We start from the raw sequence: 20,946 nt of genomic DNA on the forward strand, positions 1-20,946 counted from the left end.
GAATACAGGTAGGGATGTCAGGTGAGATAAGGTTTCCCACCTAGACAGGCATTCTGTCAGGCACTTGACCTGGACAGCCCTATGCCGGGTCCCTGACCTCAGCAGTCCCATCTCCAACAGGTGCAGCCATTTTGTTAATAAAGGGGAGAGGTAAGGTTTTGTGGGTTGCCATATGAGAGATGTGTTAGTTATAAAATATAGATATGGGTGTTAGTTCTGTTGTATGGGGGTTGGTGGGCGTGGTTAGATATGGCGTACGTATATTAAGTTATAGTAATGTAATTGGGGTAGGAATGAGAGAGGGTTCAGTGGGTTTGTCTGGTGACATTAGACATCTCATGTTGGTGACACTGTGGGGGCATTGTGTTTTGTCATATATTGCATTATTGGGTCAAGCTGTTTTGGGATTGAGAAATTGGTGAGGTCTGCAATATTGAGGATCTTACCAAAGACGAGTACCATCTCGCATGTATGTGTGGACTACATGCATGATTGGTGATGGTTAGTGAGGGTTACAGGCCACAGCATTGGTGCAATGGTAAGTGGTGGTTCCACCAGGACAATGCCCCATGCCACAGGTCAACTCTAGTGACCACATGGATGGCCAACAGAGGAATGACAGTGTTACAACACCCATCCTACAGCCCTGACCTGACCCCTTGTGACTTCTTCCTGTTCCCACACACAAAAGACTGTCTCAGGGGAGTCAGATTCCAGTCAACACAGGAGCTGAAAGAGGCATCAGAAACTTACCTGAAGGGATTACTGAAGAAGGACTTTGAGGAGGGAGAGACATCTGCAAAAGTGTTTAGATGCGAGAGGCCATTATTTTGTAAGCTTATGAAAATAATGTCTCGCCTGAAATTTCTCATCACTTATTGAATATACCTTGTACTTTTTTTCTCATGTTTTATGAGCTTATGCTCTATTTTTGACTAATGGTTTTGGATATTGTACTAGTGTGTAGATAATGGTTTTCTAATCTGGGTGGTTAGTGAGGGTACTTAGATGAGAAGTACTGTAGCCTACCTTAAGAGTGAAATTTTCTTGATTAAACTTAATAGTTGGGTTAGATATGTTTTGTAGAGTATAGTTCTAAGTATTTACCCACTCATTTTCCTTCTGTCTGCTTGTTTCCAATATATACAGCTGACAAGCCTATTTCTCTCCTGCATTATGTCTGCAATTCTTTCATAGGAACTCAGGTTTGAAACACATGTTTGCATTATGATTTGTCATCTATACCTTTCAGAGATAACTGATGCTGAACTATCCCTCTTCTGTAAGCTTGAATCCCTAGAAACTCAACTGAATGTTGAGAAAGCAGCATGGACTGAAGAAAAGAACACTTTCCTGCAAGACAGGAACTTGTGTAAGAAAGAGAATGAAGCTCAGCAAGCTAAAGATGAAGCACACATTAAGCTTTTAGTTTCTCAGTAAGTATTTTAATTTTGGTTGAAAGTAAGTTGAAAGTGGAGGATAGGTTGAGAAAGAGAAGGGTGGAAGGTACAGAGATGCTTAAAGTAGTGAATTTAGGGGAGAAGGAAAGGAGCCGGAATACTAGGAAAAAGTGAGAGAAGTGTGGGGGCTGGTGAAGGATAGAGTAGAGGTGGAAGTAGAAGAGGAATGGGTTTGTTTCAAGGAGGAAGTGACAAGGTGTGCAAAGATGGTATGTGGAATGAGGAGGATGGGAGGGAATAGAAAGAAAGGTAGTGAGTGGTGGGATGATGAAGTGAAAATGGTAGAAAAGAATGGCCCTTTATAGATTTCGAGAAGGGTAGACAGGAAGGCACTATGGAAGGTATTGCAGATATTTTGGAAGGGAGGAAAGCTGTTAAGGGTGGGGAAGAGTTCTTTATGAGATTAGTTGAACCTGTGTTAGGATTGGAAATGGAGAGAGCAAGTGATTTAAGGTGAGGCTGTGTCATGTCACCATGGCTGTTCACTGTGCACATGGATGGAATGGTGCAGGAGGTAAATGTGAAGGTAATGGGCAGATGATTGGAAATAGTAAGAGATTGTAGAGAGAAGTGGGAGGTGAACTAGTTTTGCAAATAATATTGTTTTTGTGGCAGGATCAGAGGGGAGATTAAGGCAGTGACAAAGTGTTATGAAGGTATTTGATAGGAGAATATTGAAGGTAAATGTGGGTAAAAATTAGAAGATGAGATGTGCAAGGGGAGAGAATGGCAGTGAGTTGGAAGTAAGTCTTAAAGAAGAGAGGATAGATGGGATGGAGAGTTCAAAGTATTTGGACCTGCATGTAGCTGGCAATGGGGCAGTAGAGATAGAGGTAAGTTGTAGATTGAGAGATTAGAAAGTGTCGTGAGAAACAAGCATTGAGTGGATGGAAAGAGAAGATTATATGAAGGGGTGATTGTACCTATAACTGTGTATGGAGCAGAGACTTGAGTCAGAAAGGAGAAGTTCAAATATGTTTGAGATGAAGAATCATACTAGCACAACTGTATTAAGGTCAAGACAGAATAGGCCTGATCATAAGAGCAAACTATCCTAGATGCTGTCATCACACAAAAGACACTGACCACCTTATCTTACAATGCCTTACCCCATCTTTACTTTGACAACATCACAATATCTCTTCCTTGAATAACGTGTGGGCCAATTTGTTGCCTGTTACCTGAGAGCTATGGGTCTCTTGCAAGAGAAACCATGAGGAACATATTGATTGATACATTATTACATGATTTGAATTAGTATATATTTGCTACATTGCAAAGTGGTAGAGGTAAACCAGCATTGGGTGTTTGATTCTTCTGTGGGAGAACTGTGCTTCACTGCACTAATTTTGGCCCAAGTAGTTTAGTGGTGGACAGGTAGCCCTTCATCCTTGAGGTCCTGATATGAAGTGATGGTTGACTGGGTTTTTATGTATTTTTAATGTGGAGGTGTGCTTAGACTATGCCAACCCCCTTTATACAGGGGAAAAGGGCTTTGGTATATATATATACACACAATATATAAAGGAGGGACCAAGGAAAATCCAACCAACTGCAGACCGGTCTCCCTTACAAGCACAATAGCAAAAATATATGAAAAAGTTATCAAAAGTAGATGGGTTAAACATCTGGAAGAAAAAAAAACATACTGAATCCAAATCAACTTGGATTTAGACAAGGAAGATCATGTACAGCAAACATGATATGCTTCTATTCAAGACTAATAGAAATAATACAACAAAGGGATGGATGGGTGGACTGTGCTTTTCGAGACCTACAAAAAGCATTTGATAAAGTACCACACAAAAAACTAATAAGAAAAATAGAATCAATAGGTGGTATCAAAGGAAAATTATTGGAATGGATGGAAGACTTCTTGACTGTGAGGAAAATGAGGGTAGTAATTGGAAGCTCGCTGGCCAAGCAGATTAGGGCACCGTTACTTGTGGGGAAGGTCGAGGGGATGGCGATTCAAACCCTGCCACTGGCAAAGTTGGACCAAAGGCATGGTTCATTAAATTCCACATTACATAGTCCCCTGTAAGGGACACCATCCTAGCCTCCCAATTAGGGCAGAGTTTGTGACCTTAAACCATATCATATCATATCAGAGACAAATACTCGACCTGGAAAGAAATGATAAGTAGTGTCCTGCAAGGTTTGGTACTGGCTCCAACCATGTTTGCCACATATATAAATGACATGGATAAAGGAGTGGAATGTTATATGAACTTCTTCGCAGATGACACAAAAATGCTAAAGAAAGTAAATACAGAGGAAGATTGTGAATCATTACAGATAGACCTAGACAAAATCTGGAAATGGAGTCAAAAGTGGGTAGTAAACTCCAATATCAAGAAGTGTAGTATAATGGAGTTTGGAAAAAGTAAAAATAGAATATCGAGAAATTATAAAATTGGTGAAGAAGAAATAAAAAAAGTGAACTCTGAAAAAGACCTTGGAGTAATAATCAGCAAAAACATGTCACCAGACAAACATATCAATAAAATAGTAGGAGAAACCTTCAACCTATTAAGGACAATGAAAGTGGCATTTGACTATTTGGATGAGGAAATTATTAAGAAATATTAGTTACACTAATAAGACCAAAATGGGAATATGCAGCAACACAACAGACACCCAGTACCAAAAAGAATATAAAGAAATTATAAAGAATACAAAGAGCAACAACAAAGATGGCACCAACTCTCTCCAAATTAACATACAAAGATTGTCCAAATTCGAATTACCAACTCTGGAACAAAGAAGAGAAATAGGAGTTCTACTGACTATAGAATCATGAAAGGAATGGAAATCCTAGATAGAGATACATACATATACCAAAGGCTTTTTCCCCCTTATAAGGGAGGTAGCCAAAAAACAAAGGCATAAAAACCACTCCCACCCATTCCATCCCTATCACACTCCACTCCCCTCCACCATCTTGGCACCTCCTGGATGATGGGTCATCCCTGCATCTTGTCCACTGCCCTGGGTCAGAAGCAGTGTCGCAGGACACGGCACATCCACAGCAAGGCTGCTTCATTAATTCGGCAATCCCCCCTCCCCATCCCCTCATACAGAAAAGGAGAAGACAAGGAGAAATCCCTTCAGGCTGCGTCAAATTTTTCTCACACATACTCCCTCACTCCCCATCCCCCACCCATTCCACCTTATGCATCACATCATCCATATACAACCATTCTCCATTCACCCATCTTTTGTCCTCTCCTGTCCTTCCTCAATAGACATTCCCCTCTTCCCCAAAGCCCCTTTTACCCCATCCATCCATCTCATCCTAGGATGCCCCCCCATGTTCGCTCCTTCCACATCTGCCTTCCACACCTCTTTTACTAGTCTTTCTTCACTCATTCTTTCCATGTGTCCAAACCATCCCAATACTCTTTCATCCACCCTATCTCCCAACTCCTTTTCCACCCCTGTTCTCTTCCTCACCTCCTCATTTCTCACTCTATCCAGTCTAGTAACCCATATCATACTTCTCAGACACTTCATCTCAAATATATTCCAACTCCTTCTCTCTTCCTCTCTTATGCTCCATGTTTCTGCTCCATACAGTGCTGTTGGCACAATCACTCCTTCATACAATCTCCTCTTAGCGTGCATTCCCAAATGTCTATTTCTCATTTCACTTTTTAATCCACCAAGGCATTTACTTGCTTCTCTCAATCTACATTTTACCTCCACCTCCACTCCTCCCTTTCCTGCCATATTCGCACCCAAGTATCTAAAACTATCCACTTCCTCCAGTCGTTCTCCCTTAATGCTCACTTCCAGTCTGCTGTCACTCTCTCCCATTCTACATCTCATCACCTTACTTTTACCCACATTTATCTTCAGATTCCTTCTTTCACACACCTTCTCAAACTCTGTCACTAACTTCCTCAATCCCTCCTCTGATCCTGCTACAAGCGCAGTGTTGTCTGCAAACAACAGCTGGCTTACCTCCCACTTTTCTCCATTTTCTTTAATCATCTCCAATCCCTGACCCACCATCCTTGCATTTACCTTTCACACCACCCCATCCATGTATAAATTGAACAGCCAGGGTGACATAACACATCCCTGACGAAGTCCCACCTTTACCTCAGACCACTCACTCTCTCCATTTCTAATCCTGACACACGCTCTACTACTCTCATAAAAACTCTTGACAGCTCCTAAAAGCTTTCCTCCTATTGCGTATATCTGCAATACCTCCCACAGTGCCTTCCTGCCTACCCTGATTTATTAAAATGGGACAATGGAAAAACAAGAGGACATGAAAAGAAGCTTAATAAGGATAGTTATAGAAGAGATCTGAAAAAGAATAGCTTCCCACATAGAGTGGTGGATACCTGGAATAGATTAGATAAGGAAACAGTGTGTGCAAACACTATTCAAGATTTTAAGAAAAAACTTGATGCTGAAAGGTACAAAGATAGGTCACCACGAGCATAGTTCCCCTCCCCTATAATACAACCAGGTAAATACACACACATACATATCGTCAGATTGGCAGCAAAGATTGGAACTCCAGAAAAAAAATGCAACTTTCGTGGATTTCAGCAACAAGGGAGTACCTGTGTTGTATTAGTAGGGAAGGGGAAAGCCCGTGGTGTAGTGGGCAGGTTAAAAAAAAAAAATAATAAAAATAAAAAAGGTGAAGGGGAGGCATTATTGAAGAAAATAGAAGGAAATGAGGAAGGGGATGAACATGCCTCAAATGCCAGAAGGAGTGTAAACAACGAATGATGTGCAGACAACACAGCTGATGTCAAACAAGGGAATTAAAAGTAGGAATATAGATAACAGCAGCCCAATGGAAAGTGCAGATTATTTCTATGGATTTAATGAGGGAGGAGATGACAACCTCCCTCGATTAGCAAGTCTAGAAGAAAAACTAACAAAAATGAACGAATCGTGGGAGGTTAGGTTTAACCAACTTGCAACAATTACACAAAGAGTTGATAGATTGGAAGAACTAAATAAGGAGAACCAAAACCTAACTAAAGAAGTAGAAGAATTAACGACAGTTAAGAGAAGTAAAGGAGAAGAATGAGGAATTAAAGAGGTATAATAAAGAAAATAAAGAGTCCATAGCAAAACAGGTAACTGGTTGGAAAAAAGTCCAGGAGGATAATAGAATTTAATTTAGAGATAAAGTGAAACAACAGATGAAGGAACACACTCAGGACACAGTTATTAAAGTCATGAGAGAAAAGGAAAATATAGTAAGAGACTTAACAGATAAAAAAAAAAAGTATATATTAGGAATGGAAGAGAAGCATAATCCAAATAGGACTACAAGATTAAGGGATGAGAAAGAAAAAATAAACAAGGTATTAAAAATATTTCAAGAAGGGGAATAAGAAATAGAGAAAGAAATTGAAGAAATTGTTAGGCTAGGGAAATACAGTATAGACAAGACCAGACCAATTAAGGCTAAATTCAGGTCACAAATGACAGCATAGAATGTCTTATCAAAAACGGAAACTAGTAAAAAGTGATAAGTATAAACAGGTATGGATAAAAAGAGAAATGAATAAAGAGGAAAGAGAGGAGGAAAAGACAAAAAGAATCAAAGCTAAGGAAAAAAGCAAGAACAGAACAGAGTCAGACAAAGAGAAATTCTATTGGAGAGTAGTGGATATGAAAGTGAGAAAATGGTCCATAGTAGAGAAAAACAGAAGGGAAGCAGAAAACAGGATGGAGGTAACAGAAAATTAAAAGTGTCTTTCACAAATATAGATGGCTTAATAACAGGCTTGAATGAACTGAATGATTACCTGAAGGAAAAAGAACCAGACATAATGGGAATTGTAGACAAAATTGAAAGGTTCATTACCACCCAACAGTGTAGGACATGATGCAGAGAAGTAAAACAAGGTGGTGGAGTTATGTTCCTGATGAAGAAGGATATAAATGTGAGGAATGTTACATAAGGATAGAATAGAGTGGAGATGATTATGATGGAAATAGAGGACAGGGACAAGAAGAGCAGGAAGTTTGTGGTAAATTATGTGCCTCCTAAAATGGTTTTGTGGGAAGAGAGAGAACACAAAAATATGTTAGAAGACACAAGAATAACACTAAGGAAAAAGAACCAGACATAATGGGAATTGTAGACAAAATTGAAAGGTTCATTACCACCCAACAGTGTAGGACATGATGCAGAGAAGTAAAACAAGGTGGTGGAATTATGTTCCTGATGAAGAAGGATATAAATGTGAGGAATGTTACATAAGGAAAGAATAGAGTGGAGATGATTATGATGGAAATAGAGGACAGGGACAAGAAGAGCAGGAAGTTTGTGGTAAATTATGTGCCTCCTAAAATGGTTTTGTGGGAAGAGAGAGAACACAAAAATATGTTAGAAGACACAAGGATAACACTAAATAAGATAATGGAAGATGGAGGAAGAATAGTTATAATGGGTAACTTTGATTGTAGAGAAATCTGCTGGGAAGAGATGACTGTGAAGGTTGGAGACGACCTATGGGGAAATGTACTACTTGACATGATTATAGAACATACAATGACACGATGGATACAAGAGAATACTAGGTATAGAAATGAGAAAGAACCATCAAGACTAGACCTAATAATCACTTCAGAACCTGAAATAGTGGGCAAGATTGAATATTAGACACCACTAATTTGTAAGAGGCCGGTAGATAGAGGTAGACAATTGAGTAGATAGAGGGGTAGGTGGAGACGTATGCTAATGTTATGACTAAAGGTTTAAAAACAGCGGCCGACAGAAAGGGCTTAGTCATACACGCGCTTGCTCGCGCCTTGTATTTGTAAACAATGCTGATGTAGCAAAAATTGTAAGCGTATAAGCCATTTCCATTGCGAAATAATGCTTACATAAATAGTATCGTTTGAAACAGTATAACAGCCTCTCTGATTGAAGAAAAAGGTGAAGTTGAAGAAAAATTATTGGCGCAGGGAGGAAAAGTCATGCCCTTAAGGAGTGGCACTTGTTTGAGAAGTAAAAGGATATTGGATGAATGAAATAGTGACATCAGAACAAAGGTGGCTTGACATATTGTATAGGGATCTCGAGCGGGACTCCCTTGGTGTAGCTGACAAAACCATGTAAAAGAATGAAGATAAGAAAAATCAATCTCATTTAATTCACCCCTCAAGCTTTGAGTGAAGGACTAGGCATGGGGCCTAAAGAAGAATGAAAATTATTAATTGAGAAGCGAACAGTGGTGAATGAAGAATTTTACTATACAGAAGAATAAGAACTCAGAGATTAGTGCAACAGGTGCTAACAAATTAAAAGTGACCACATATTAGTTGAACTGGAACTAAATGAAGAAAAATACATGGGGGGAAAATTAACAATATAGAAAGGGAAGATTGATGTATGGAAAAACAAATTTTGATAAGATGAGAGAATATTTCCAAAAAGCAGACTGGGAAAGGATACACAAGGAGGAAACAACAGTAGAAGAGAAATGGAAAATTTTGACAAAAATTTATAAGGAAGGAGTGGAAAAGTATGTTCCAAGACAAAAACAAGAAAAAGGATATGTAAAATGTTGGTACAACAAAAGATGTAGCAAGTTAAAAGACAAAAGGGATAAAGCTTGGATAAAATGGAGGAAAGACAAAAGCCCGAAAAATTGAAAATATATACTGGTTATAGAAACCAATATGTACAAGTGTGCAGAGAAGAAAAGAGAAAATACAAAAAGGATGTCATAGAAAAATGTTAAGATCAACCAAAACTATTTTATAGATTTGTAAACAACAAACTGAAAAACTAACAAGAACCAGTGAAACTATGACAAGGAGGAATTGAATACACAGAAGAAATAGAAATGGCAGAAATTATGAACAAGCATTTAGAATCAGTGTTTACGAGGGAGAACATACAACTGAGAGATGTCGAGTGGGAGGAGAAAGTCCCATTTATGAAAGAGATAGAAGTAACAAGGAATGAAATAATGAATCACTTGAGTAATCTTGATGTTAGAAAATCACATGGTTCAGATGAAATGGCAAACTTGATTTTGAGAGAATGTAGGAATGAACTAACAAACAAAATGCATAGTGTAATAAGCAATTCATTGAAAGAAATAAAAGTTTCAGAAGATTGGAAAAGAGCAAATATAGTACCAATATATAAAGGGGGAAACAAGGAAGACTCTACTAACTATAGACTGGTCTCTCTTACAAGTATGGTAGCTAAAATTTGTGAAAGAATTATCAAAATTAGATGGGTAAAGTATTTGGAAAAAAACAAAACAATGAACTAAATCCAAGGCAATTTGGATTTAGACAAGGAAGATCATGTGTCACAAACTTGATGTGTTTCTGTTCAAGGCTAAAAGATATAATACAAGAAAGAGATGGATGGGCTGAGTGTGCATTTCTAGACCTAAAAAAGAAAAATTGATAAGGTGCCACATAAGAAATTGCCAAAGAAATTAGAAACTGCAGGAGGAATACAGGGCAAACTGCTGAAGTGGATGGAAGACTTCTTGCATGAAAGAAAAATGAGAGTGGTGATAAGAGACAACATTCTAATTGCGATGAAGTGATTAGTGGAGTTCCACAAGGAACAGTTCTGGCCCCAATAATGTTTGCTATATATATATATTAATGATATGGATAAAGGAATTGAAAGTTATGAGCTTCTTTGCAGACAATGCAAAACTGTTGAAAAAAGTGAACACTGTAGAAGACTGTGAGTCGCTGCAGGGTGATCTCAATAAAGTATGGGAATGGAGTAGGAAGTGGGAGATGGAATTCAATATTAAGAAGTGTAGTATAATGGAATTTGGAAGAAACAAAAAAAGAATAGTGGGATCATATAAATTGGGAGAGGAAGAAATGAAAAAGTGGAAAATGACAAGGACCTGGGAGTCGTTATTATGAAAATGTCCCCTGAGAAACATATAAACAAAATTTTTGGAGAAACTTATAACCTAATAACATTTACATACCTGGACGAAGAAATGGTGAAGAAAATACTAGTCACTTTAATAAGACCAAAATTGGAGTATGCAGTGACAACGTGGTCACCAAGTACAAAAAAAAAATGTAACAAAACCTGAATACAAAGAGTAATTATGAAATTGGCACCAACACTCTCAGAACTATCATATGAGGAGAGGCTGGCAAAACTTGAGCTACAGACATTGGAGCAAAGAAGAGAGAGGAGACTTTATAACTATTTGTAGAATCATGAAAAGCATGGAAATTATTGATAGAGAGGATCTAATAAAATGGGATAGTAGAGATACAAGAGGACACAGAAAGAAAATAAAAAAAAAACAATTATAGAAGATACCTGAAAAAGAACAGCTTTCCCCACAGGATAATGGACATTTGGAACAAATTAGATGAAAATGTGGTGTGTGCAAAAACAATACATGAATTTAAAAACAGTTTAGGTAAAACAAGATGTGGAGACGGGACACCACGAGCATAGCTACCCTTCCCATAAAATACAACCAGGTAAATACAAATGCGGGTCACTACAAGCATAGCTCTCCTCCCACAAAATACAACTAGGTAAATACACACACACACACATACAATCTTTGAAAAAACATTATCTTTTTGGTTGTATTTTGTCCATTAATTTTCATTTGATGTTTTTTTCTTTTGACATTGCTGCCCTGACATGTGCATATCATGAATGCAGAGAAAGTAAATTTGCTTTATTGTTCTTAAGGCTTGGTGATGCTCAAGTCAGCCTTGTGAAGATAACCCGTGAGATCGTCACCTGTCAAAGTACCCATATGAGTGAAGAAAAGAAATGGTTGGCTGAGAGTGATCATCTTTTTTCAACTATCAGCATATTGAAAGAGCGAATAACAACTCTTCCTGAAACTCAGGCACCTCAGGTATTCTTGATATAATATATTCTGTGGTGGTGGAGTAAGACAATACTGCCACTATGTTCCTATGCATGTTGTAGAAGGATCTGGAAGGAAGACTCCCTGATAATTAGATAACTGAAAGTGCATGGATGTGGTACAGATGAGAGTAAAGGGAAAAAATTGGTTATATGTATGTGAGAAGATGGATAGATGTTTATGTTGAATGAAACAAAACTGAAAAGGGAAAGTTGAGTTGGAGTTTGGGAGCATGGTGGGTAGAGAGTAGCTAGAGGATTAGGTAGAGAAGGAGTGGAACTGTTGAGTAATGAAATAGCAAATACATGGTGGAGTGGAGAAAAGGTTGTGCAGTGCCACCATGATTGTTCAACAAGTTTATGTATTGGGTTGTGATGGAAGTAAATGCAGGGGTCTGGATTTGATGAATGAATGTGGAGGGAAGTGGAAGACAAATTGGGTGTTTTTTGTAGATAGCACTACACTTGTAGTTAAATTGGGTGATATATAGAAGCAGCTGATGGCAGAGTTTGGTAGGGTGTATGAGAGAAGAAAGTTTAAAGTAAATGTGTGCAAAGATAAGGTGATGAGATATACAATGAGTGATGATGGTGGCTGGTTGGAGGTGAATTGAAAGGTGGAGGTGCTGGATGAAATGTAGAGCTCTAAGTATTGTTGTAACATGTGGCAGGGAATGGAGGAGTGGAGGTGAGTTATAGTGTAAAGGAAGCAAGTAATGTCTGGGAGGAATGAAAAGTGTAATGAGAAATAGTTATATGGGGATAAACATAAAGGAAAATTGTACGAGGAAGTGATTGTGTATCGAAGTAAATACCATGTGAGGATGGAGCCTTTATTAGTACGACATTTTGCTTGTTACAGGTTTTTCAATTACATTTATATATTCATAATACACATGACAGATTAAATAAGAGGAATGGGGGGAACAGGGGAGGGAGGGAGGGAGGAGGGGAGTCACTGAATACTAGGAAGGTTAAAGAGAAGGTGGACCAAATGGCAACAGGAAAAGTTAAGTATAAGATGGAACAATTGACTGGGTGAAGGACATTATCTCACAACTGAGGAACAAAAGGAAGAAGAAAATAAGAAGGGTGAGCAATTGTCTACTGAGGATGGACAATGCTCAATTGCTCACCCTTCTTCTTCTTCTTCTTCTTCTTCTTCTTCTTCTTCTTCTTCTTCTTCTTCTTCTTCTTCTTCTTCTTCTTCTTCTTCTTCTTCTTGATTGTGAGCTAATGTCCTTCACCTAGTCAATTGCTCCATCTTATCCTTAACCTTTCCTGTTCCCAGACATTTGGTCCACCTTCTCCTTAACCTTTCCAATTATCCAGTGACTTCCCTTCCTCCTTCCCTCCCTCTTTCCCTCCCTCCTACCCTCCCTCCCCCCATTGCTCTTATTTAATGTCAGTCATGTGTACTATGACTATGTATTTGAAAAAGGTGTAACAAGTGAAATGTTGTAATAATAAAGACTCCATCCTCAAATGGTGTTTATTTTGATAGACTTGTCAGCAACTGTCTATTTCATATGAAATGATTGTGCCCACAGCATTGTATGGGGATGTGGAACTTCAAGGATGTAGAGAGAAAGAGCCCTAATATATTTTGAGATGAAGTATTTAAAGAGAATGGTAGGTATGCTGAGGATGGGTTGGGAAATGTGTAGGTGAGGCAGAGTGGGAATGGAAAGAAAGCTGGCAGATATGGTAGATCAAAGAATGCTGAGATGGTTTAGATGTATAGAAAGAATAAGTGAGGAAAAACTAACAAAAATAGTGTAGAAAGCATAAGTGGTAGGAGTAAACTTGATGGGAAGATCAAGAATGAGATAGATGGATGGGATGAGGGTGGCATTGAATGCAAAAGGAATGTCTCCTGAGCAAGGAAGAGAGTGCAAAAGATAAGGGTGAATGGAAAGAAGTCATAAATGGATGAAGAAAGGGTGCAGCTCAAAGGGATGGTCTTCTTGTCTACTCTGCAAATTTCTTAAGTAGATGGAGGTCAGTGGGTTGCAAAGCAGAGGAGGTAAACCAGCTTTGTTGGACTCTGCTGCATTACTTTAGACTCAAGCAGTGTGGCAGGAGACAGGGATGGCCCTTGATTCAAGGTGCTGAGACAGGAGGAACAATGAATAGGCTTTGGATGGGTGTCAGGTTGATTTATGTCCCGTATAAGTGGTTGGAAGCATGTTGCAAGGGGCAGCAGTAAAACAGGTGGTACGATTTGTGGTTATGCATGCAAAGGGGGCATGTCAAGTACCCAAAAGGTCTACAGAGCAACTGCCCGTGGGTGAAGGTGCTAGGTTTTGTAAGCACACATACATAACGAGAGCTTTGATAGGTCTATGAATGAGGTCCTTGTAGTGGGGAGCGTCTGGGGGTCAGGCACACAGTGCTCCACCCTTGCACTAGTTTGTATTAGTCCTACACTATACCACAATAAGGAGGAAAAGTCCTGGGATGGAAGGTGTGAAAGTGGGTTTTGGATGGATATGGAGTGGGTGTATGGTTTGACGTGGCCCCTTCTCTTGTAATAGGAAAGATTCTCTTTGGTACATATATGTATATTAATGGATCCATTACAATCCACAGGTACTCATTGCAGTATTTGTTAACATTCATGAATATTCAATATTACAGGTGATACATCAGTCTGGAAGTTTTCCTGATTTAAACAAAATTAAAAGTACTTGTGAGTTAAAGGATTTGCGAAGAGAAAATGAAACACTTAAGGTGAGATATGATAAGCTTTGTGGACTTTCACAAATGTAGCTCTTGTCATTGTTTCTGCTGTACTTAGGGTATAAGAGAAAGGAGTAGTGAAATGTGTTTCATATAATAATTATTTGTGAGGGACCAATGATTGCCAATGGTGGTTTTGCAATATGGATGGCTGAGAGAATAATCTAGCTTCCCATCTTTGAAACCCATCAATTTCCTCCATATGTATGTGCAGCCCTAAGGAGTTTCAGGCACTGACATTCAATCTCTGGACCAGGTCTAGGATCTTTTCATATCAGGAGAGCTGACAACCAGACATGTACAATAAAACTAAAAGATGGCTGGCTAATTAATTTGGCAGGTAGAAATGCCTATGTGTTATATAATGTCAAATCATTACACACCAGAAATTTTAGGAGTGGAGCACCTCAGGGTTCAGTCCTATCCCCCATACCCTTTAATCTATACATACATGATATACCCACACCTGAGAAATACAAATTTCTTCTTATGTAGATGACATGACAATTACATGCACACATCGTAATGCAGACAGAGCTGCAGAAATACTACAGCCAGACCTCAACACACTCAACACCTGGTTCACCACAGACTCAAAATAGCCCCAACCAAGCCACAGCCACACTTATCATCTGGACCTAGGAGTAATCACCACCAAAGACATGTCCTCAGACAAGCAGATAAAAAAAATAGTTGGAGAAACCTACAATTTGTTAAGATCAGTAAAGATGGCTTTTAATTACTTGGATGAGGAAATGATAAAGAAAATACTAGTCACACTGATAAGAACAAGATTGGAGTATGCAGCAACACTATGGACACCCATTACAAAAAAGAATATAAGGAAAATAGAAAGAATCCAAAGAGCAACTACAAAGATGGCCCCAACACTTTCAAAATTGATATATGAGCAAAGATTGTCTAAACTGGAACTACCAACCCTGGAACAAAGAAGAAAGTGTGTGCAAACACCATACATGAATTTAAGAAGAAACTAGATGTTGCAAGATACAAAGACGGGTCACCACAAGCATAGCTCCCCTTCCCGTAGAATACAACTAGGTAAATACAACTATGTAAATACATACCATGGCTCTTTATCACAAACACTCTTATACCACACACGCACACACACACAAACTGAATGAAGAAACAGTGAGTGCAAAAAATATACAAGAATTTAAGATCAAACTGGATGCTGAAAGATACAAAAGTGGGTCACTACGAGCATAGCTCTCTTCCTGTAAAATACAACTAGGTAAATACATACACACACAGAATGGTGGATTTCTGGAACAAATTGGACAAAACAATATTGTGTGCAAACAACATACATGAATTTAAGAACAAACTAGATGTTGTGAGATACAAAGATGGGACACCATGAGCATAGCTCTCCTTCCTGTAGAATACAACTGGGTAAATACATGTCCTTCTTCATAGTGGCAACATGCATATATTGGCACTCCTGAAATACTTTAAAAAAAAAAATTAAATGTCTTAACAGTGATACAATTATAGAATACCTAGGGTGTGATATATGGGAAGGGGAGTGCTCACGGATACCTGGAATGATTAATATACAGTTCTGTGCTAGAGTTCTTGAAACATCACATCACACAAACTCAACCCAGGGATCAGTGCCACCTTGTGGTGGTAAGGGCTTCTTGTGGCAGTTTAGCCCCAACTCTTGTGGTTGGGGGGTGGTTCCACAACGTAGATGCTGCCATACCATCCAGCCCTTCCAAGTTACCAGAACAGGCTGGATGACTGCATCACAAATAACTGTCCAGGATGCAACACTCGACCCCATACTATACAACACATTATGGAAGACTGCATTGTACACAATCATGCATACCAACAACACAATATACATTCTACTAGGTATTTTTGGGAAAACTCCATTCCAGCCATAGTGTTCCTCAGGGAGATGTGACTGCTTAGCCAGACAGTCTAGGGAATGACAATAGCAATAACAACCTAAATCCATGGGATACATGAGAAACAAATACCTGCATCATGCTACTCGCACATCCTTCATGACTTTTTTTTATAGTTTCCCACAAATCTTTACAGAAAGATAAGCCACAGATACATGAGCTTACAGATCATAAAGCTAATACTGCTGTCAAGACCAACATGAATTCAGAAGAGAAAATACTCTTAAGACATACATACCAAGGGCTTTTTCCCCTTACAAAGGAGGTAACCAAAATCAAAAGGCATAATTTCACTCCCACCCATTGCATCCCTACCCATTCCATCCCCATTCACCACCACTCCTTCCGTTCCCTCCCTATCATCTTGGCTCCTCCTGGATGACAGGTCATCCCTGCATCTTGCCCATTGCCCTGGGTCAGAAGCAATGCAACAAAACACAGCACATCCACAGCAAAGCTGCTTCATTTAATGTGACCCCCCTCTCCATCCCCTCATGCAGTAACATTAAAGATGGAGAGAAATCCCTTTGAGCTGCATCAAAACATCATTCACACTTAACCACTCCCTAACCCCCCCCTCCACATTCCCTACCCATTCCCTTCCATGTATCACAGTATCATCCATACACAGCCATCCTCCACTCTCCTCCATCTTCTGCCTTCTCCCTTCCTTCCTCAACAGACTCTCAAGATATACTAAAGTAATACTTACCTGCTTGCACAAGTCATTACCCTGCACTAATACAGTGCCAGTGCAATAGGCCTAGCAGAAGACTCCATATGTCTCTGATTCACTTACCACAACATTGAACACATTATTTTACATTGCCCAACACTTACCATATTAAAATAACACTACAAAATCTTTTCCTGAGTGAACTATGGACCAACTAGATGGCTGTAGCCAAATTTGTGGGGTCCACAGTTCTCTTGCAAGAGAGATCTGAAGCAAAGGATTATCTTTATTGTGCAATGTAGATATTTTTGTATTAACATAGGAAAATTGGTATTGTAGGAATCAGTAAAAAATTATGCATTTTGATGAAATGGTGTATGTGAAAATGGGTATTGCACTGAAATTATTAATGTCTTCTTTTGTGTTTGGTTTGACAGAAGGAGTTATCTGAAACAGAAGACCTTAGGAACCTGTATGAGAACCAGTGCATTAAGCTCGAGCAGGAGGCCTGCATGTTGAAAGAGAAGAGGGAGGCAGCATCTAGATTATACAAGGTAAAGTACCATGACCACTTTTTAGAGTCATTCTCTTGTAATCCTGATACTGATCGTGGGTTTTCCCTTGCATAATCACATATGTAGATGTATACTGAAGGCTTTCTCCTCCATATGGGAAGGTGTTAATTGAGAGGATTAGGTGAGGAACACAGGTAATGATAATAGTTTCCTTGAGTTTTACCTGCTGGAAACCCACAGCCCCATACTGACTAACAACAATCATTGGGCCCTCCCATAGGTCACTTTGGGAAGAAACTTTGGATTGTTCTCTTTGTTGTATTAGTTTAGGGCAGTTTCTATGTTACCAAGTTACAGTAGTAAAAAGAGAGGAGCAGTTGCTAGTTGTCAACTCTTCTTCTGTGAAAAGGTGGAGGAAATATAGTTGAAGTTGCCAGAGAATCTTAGGCACAGTCCAGACACTGAGGGTCTTCTCTTTTTCTGCATGAGGGGACAGAAAGGGGGCTCTTTGATTAAATGAAACAGTGTTGCTGTGGATGTGCTGTGTTTTGCTACATTGCTTCTGACCCAGGGCAGTGGGTGAGATGCATGGGTGACCCGTCATCCAGGAGGAGCCAAGATAAGAGGGAGGGAGGGGGTGAATGGGAGTGAAGTATGTGGGGATGGAATGGGTGGGGGTGGATTTTATGCCTTTGTGCTTTGGTTACCTCCCTTCTAAGAAAAAAAAACAACATTTGGTATATGTATATGTATATAAATGTAGATTTAACACACTGCACTTTGAGATATTGAAGTTTCTTCGCCATATCACCTATCATGCAAATTATTTGTTAAGATCCTCCTGCATTATCCCAATGTCTTCCCCAGACCTTATATGGCATCCTATTTTGGGGAAGAGGGGAATGTCTGTTGAGGAAGGACGGGAGAGGACAGAAGACAGGGGTGAATGGTTGTATATGGATGATGTTGTGATGCATGAGGTGGAATGGGCGAGGAGATGGGGGGTGAGGTAGTATGTGTGAGCAAAATTTGATGCAGCCCGAAGGGATTTCTCCCCGTCTTCTCCTTTTATGCATGGGGGGACGGAGAGGGAAGGTCCCAGATTTAATGAAGCGGCCTTGCTGCAGATGTGCTGTGTCTTGCGACACTGCTTCTGACCCAGGGCAGTGGACAAGGTGCAGGGATGACTCGTCATCCAGGAGGTGCTAAGATGAGAGGGAGGGTGGAGGGGTGTGGAGTGTATTCAGGGATGGAATGGGTGGGAATGATTTTATGCCTTTTCCTTTTTAGCTACCTCCCTTGTAAGGGGAAAAAAAGCCTTGGTATATGTATGTAAACTTCCAACATCACTATTAATCCCATTGTCCAAATCACTTATATACATCATGAACAATAAGGGATTCCAAACCTCAGCTGAAGATGTTGAAGTTTATTGATAGACCTTGGGCATAGTCTTGAAACTGAGGGCCAGTCCTTTGGGTCTGCACCTTCAGATGGAGGTAACTGTTGACAGGCTATGAAGACAAGCAGATGGGAGGTGATTCCCTCTGGATATCCTTCTTGCATAACCACCTTATGTAGGTTCTCATTGCTGGTCCAAGACTTCTTGAACATTGGAGAATTCAAGGGAAAAATGTCTAAACCAAATTAAACAAAATAAGTAAAAAAAAAAAAAAAAAAAAAAAATCAGAGATAGGATATGAGATTGGTTTATTCCTGCAGATTGTTACTGGGTAACTTGGTCTTCATTGTACATAAACAAGTTATCCTTTCTATTCCAGAAGCGTGTCTCCAAGCTGAATGCCCAGTTAGATTTAATGAAGAAACAGTACAGCAGGTTGGACCAGCGTCGGCACAATGAGTCAAAGGGATTTTGTGCTGATCTCAAGAGGCTGAAGGAAAATATCCGAGTAATTGTGAAACTGTTGTACAAGGTAATATACATTTTGAGGGTGTACCCATTAAAAGGTTGGGGCTACGTAGTGGGCTTAGCGAGGTCAGATAAACCCTCTCTGGGATTTCTTGGTTTATTTAACAGAGATCTGGGATTACAGCTTGGGGATATAATCTCTAGTCTAGTCTACCCTATCGTGTCTAGGGAGAGTGTCTCCCCCAGGCTCCTCTCCTCTGGCAAATGGCCCATTATATAGGGGAATAAGCTTAGGTAAGCACATTTGGTGTAGATTGTCACATAGGAAATGTGTCTGTGATAATAATAATATATGTGTATTAGTTGCATTGTAATGGGTTTAGTAGTATTATTTGTGGATGTGTCTAGACATGGTGCATGTAGTGGAGTTACAATAATGTAGCTTGGTAGACATAATGAAAGGTTAATGAACTGTCTGGTGACATTTGGTGCTTGTGTCAGTAATCCTTGCTGGACAATGATGCAATATAGCTTGTTATGATGTGTTGCGTTATCTGAGTCAGGTGTTTATTGTTTGGAAATATGGATTGTGTCGTGATGTGTGATATATCATAATAGTTAGTAATGGTAGGATACAGAGGGTCAAACTCAGAACTACTCTATAGTTCATAATGAGTCAGGAGGGTTTTGTACAGTTATCAGGAGACTGAAGGATAGTGTCAGAGTAATTGTGGAACTGTTATACACCTCGTTCTCTACTCACCAACCCCCATTTGTGTGGATATTTGGGCCCAGGACATAAATCCACTTCAAGAATTGACCCAGGACATAAAATACTAATTCCCAAAGTGGGTTTATGTCCTGGGCCCAAAGGTCCACCCAAGTGGTGGTTGGTGAGTGTTGGATTAAGAGACCTAAGTTTACAAAGTAACATACAATTTGACAGCCCTGTATGGTGTATTAACTGAATAAGTTTTATTTAGTCAATATCTCATGGACTATACTGACATCCCTATAGACCAGAATCATGCTACATTGTTTTCTGGTTAGAAAAAAATCTCCAAGGGCCTCTTCCCCTTATAAGGGAGGTAGCCAGTCAAGTCATGTACTCACTTCTATCCATTTCACTCCTATCCACCACCCATTTTTTCCCTCTCATTTTAGCACCTAGTAGATGAAAGGTCATCCCTATCTCTTGGACACTGCCAGGTGTCAGAAGCAATGCAGCAAGACACAGTGCATACACTGCAGGGTTGCTTCTTTTACACTGACCCTTCCTCCTTGCCCCCTCATGCAAAAAAAAAAAAAAAGATAGAGATGAGGAGGATTCCTTCAGGCTGTGTCAAAATAAATGCTGATCACTTTTAACCCCAAGGATAGAAGTGTTAATTGTTGCTACCAAAATATAAAATACAATTTGACTGTCAAGTACAGAACTATATATGTACATACATATCCCAAAAGTCCATAAACCCATATAAAGGGCATCTCTTCTATCTTAGCTCTTTGTGGATGAAGTGTCACTTCTGTCCCCAAACCACTGCTCAGGTCAGAAGCAATGCAGCAAGATACAGCATCTCTACATTACTACCCCCTCCCTCATCCACTCAAAAAATTATAGAACAAACAAGAAGAAATTCCTTCAAGTTGCATCAGTTTATCATCCATTTGCAACCAATCTCCACTCATACCTATCTCTTACCCTCTCCCTTCCCTGTTCAACAGACATTTCCTGTGTACCCAAGGCCCCTTCACCCAATTCATCCATCCAATGCTGTCTTCTCCTCAGGTTCATTCCATTCACCTCTGCCTTCTACACTTTTTTATTGCTAGTCCTTCACTCTTCCACATGCCCAA

The 20,946-nt window shown here is 39.5% G+C and overlaps 1 protein-coding gene across 4 annotated transcripts in view; it reads left to right on the top strand.

Annotated features, from left to right (window-relative positions):
* Positions 1 to 20,946, top strand: part of LOC143029894 (coiled-coil domain-containing protein 77-like) — a 75,145-nt gene that overhangs the window by 45,081 nt on the left and 9,118 nt on the right. For all 4 annotated transcript variants that reach the window (XM_076193071.1, XM_076193073.1, XM_076193069.1 and 1 more), the window contains exons 5-9: positions 1,253 to 1,436; positions 11,161 to 11,332; positions 13,984 to 14,076; positions 17,142 to 17,258; positions 19,001 to 19,153. In XM_076193071.1, the coding sequence (XP_076049186.1) occupies positions 1,253 to 1,436; positions 11,161 to 11,332; positions 13,984 to 14,076; positions 17,142 to 17,258; positions 19,001 to 19,153 (719 nt within the window). The remainder of the gene's footprint in view (positions 1 to 1,252; positions 1,437 to 11,160; positions 11,333 to 13,983; positions 14,077 to 17,141; positions 17,259 to 19,000; positions 19,154 to 20,946) is intronic.

This window comes from Oratosquilla oratoria, chromosome 11 (assembly GCF_046742065.1).
Source record: "Oratosquilla oratoria isolate Oo_2021 chromosome 11, ASM4674206v1, whole genome shotgun sequence".
Lineage (NCBI taxonomy): Eukaryota > Metazoa > Arthropoda > Malacostraca > Stomatopoda > Squillidae > Oratosquilla > Oratosquilla oratoria.